Genomic DNA, 2226 nt, shown 5'->3' with positions numbered 1-2226 from the left:
CCCGGAGAGAGATGAACGCACGCACACGCACACGCACACACACACACGCACACACACACGCATACACACACTAACTAAAACTAGACAGAGGGCACTCACGGAAAGAGCATACCTCCGCCAGCGACATACGCCATACGACTCACGAACACACGAATAACCCACGATATACGCCAGCGTACATGTATGCTCGCTCGCCGCTCAGTCAGCAGCAGCCGGCTGTGGCTGGCTCGCTCGCGTCGCGCTAATATCAATCGCGTCACACACACACGCACGCACGCACGCACGCACGCACGCACGCTAACGTGTACAAGAACGCACAGACCCGATCACATAACCTCCCCTCCAATCCGTGGGCGGAGGTAAAAATAAGATAGCATGTAGTATTATTAGAGGTCAGTCTGAACGTTGTAATTATAATTTATAAGTTGTTAACACCCTCAAGTGTGCCTACCTTTCCGCCGGGAAACAGCATCATCGACAAATGATGGTCCCAACTCCGGGAGTCCCCAAAGGTGTTATTTCCTTTTTGATAATCGATGTCTTTAAGCACAGGTATTATATAAAAGTCGAAATTCAATCCATTAAGTTCGAAAAATGATTTTGTGTGTAAGTGTGTGTGTGTGCAGGGGCGGCGCCACGAGGGGGGGGGGGCGGTCGCCCCCTATCATTTGCAAGAAAAAGAAAAGAAGAAGAAGAAGAAGAAGAGAAAAAAAAAGAAGAAGAAAAAGAAAAAGAAACATCTTGCAAATGTCTTGCAAATGATGGGTGGGGTGGGGGGTCACCGCTCCCCTATCATTTGCAAGAAAAGGTAAAGAAGAAGAAGATTCTTGCAAATAATAGGGGAATCGCCCAAAAATGAGTGATGTAGCCTACAAGCTGAACCACTTTCATCAGAAAATTGTGATCCAAAATCGTGGGGGCGACATTTGATATGATGTCCCCCTCTGAAAATTTGTGGGGGGACATGTCCACCTGTCCCCCCCTGGATTTGCGCCCCTGATTCTATTGAATGCGCACATTCTGAATGCACACCTCACCAATGATCGCTAAGTTGACTATTCTCTGCAGGGGCATGACACGACATGGACAGTTCATCAGATGCTTGCCATTGCACGTCACGCGGAATTTGTCCGCGTGGCATTTGATCACCAGGTCAAATAGAACGCCCCGTGGAAATGGGAAGTCGTGATCTCCATAGTTAGTGCGGTCCTGGTCGCCCCACGTTCCGTTCACTCTGTAGTTGCGGATGATGTGCAGCGGCCGTTTAAAGCGAGGACTGAACGTGAACGCGATGTCAGATTTACCTAGATGTGATCCGCACAGAAAGCTCACGGCAAGCCTGAAAACCAACCCACGAACCATTAGCGTACTGCCAAACTTTATGCAGTTGCTTCTTAAATATAAAATTCAATGCATATTTGCTTTCGTCCTAATTGCTTTCAACGCACAAATAATTGTAACATCTTACTTGTCGTTTGCAGTTTGTAGAGGATAAGCAGACACCTTGAAAGTCATCCCAGCACGTAGCCCTCCTGGTATTGCTTTCACGTAAGGTACGGGCTGTAATTAAACTTCAGTTAATAAATATATTTTAATAGGGCGAGACAAGCGTCAGGCAACAGGCAACATTAACATCAGGCAAACGTCACGAATAAGGTATTTAACAGTGTATTCCAGGAAAGCAGGGTTGTTTTTAAGTGACCAATAATTTTGTAAAACGATATAACAATACACAATCATGAGACCTAGTAGCCAGAGAGACCGGGTACAAGATGGCGTTGCACAAAAGATGCGTTGTTCCCCGACCGCCAAGAGCGGTTAAACCGCGCACTTCCGCGGGACTGGGCGCACGCGACCGCGGTGTGTTGTATGTAGCATTTCGCGCTGCCCGCTATACGAATTCGCGCGCCGAAGGAGGGGGCGGGCGCGCGAATCCGTATAGCGGGAAGCGTAAAATCGCGCAGTTTTCGTCACACCTACACCGGCTCGGCTACGGCGGACATTTGCTGCTGCTGCTTGCGCTGAGAGGGTCTATGCCCCCCGGGGTACTGCCGGAACGTACCCTGGGGGACATAGACCTTATGAGCGCTGCTTGCTTGTTGCGCGCTGCGCGGCAGGGGCGATTATTTGTTGCTGCGGCTGCTTTGCCAGCAGTATCTACAGATTAGCTACGTCAGACTACGTGTAAAAACTGGCACGGCCACGCCACCACGTGCTCGCAGTATT

The 2226-nt window shown here is 49.4% G+C and overlaps 1 protein-coding gene across 2 annotated transcripts in view; it reads right to left on the bottom strand.

Annotated features, from left to right (window-relative positions):
- Positions 1–929: 929 nt before the first annotated feature.
- LOC106818614 (galectin-6-like) overlaps positions 930–2226 on the bottom strand; it is a 12405-nt gene continuing 11108 nt past the window's right edge. For both annotated transcript variants that reach the window (XM_014823307.1, XM_014823308.1), the window contains 2 exons: positions 1469–1560; positions 930–1339 (listed from right to left, as the gene is read on the bottom strand). In XM_014823307.1, coding sequence (XP_014678793.1) covers positions 1003–1339; positions 1469–1560 — 429 coding nt within the window. In that variant the 3' untranslated portion in view covers positions 930–1002. The remainder of the gene's footprint in view (positions 1340–1468; positions 1561–2226) is intronic.

This window comes from Priapulus caudatus, unplaced genomic scaffold (genome assembly GCF_000485595.1).
Source record: "Priapulus caudatus unplaced genomic scaffold, Priapulus_caudatus-5.0.1 Scaffold2377, whole genome shotgun sequence".
Classification (NCBI taxonomy): Eukaryota; Metazoa; Priapulida; class Priapulimorpha; order Priapulimorphida; family Priapulidae; genus Priapulus; species Priapulus caudatus.
This window is presented reverse-complemented; position numbering and strand designations above follow the sequence as displayed.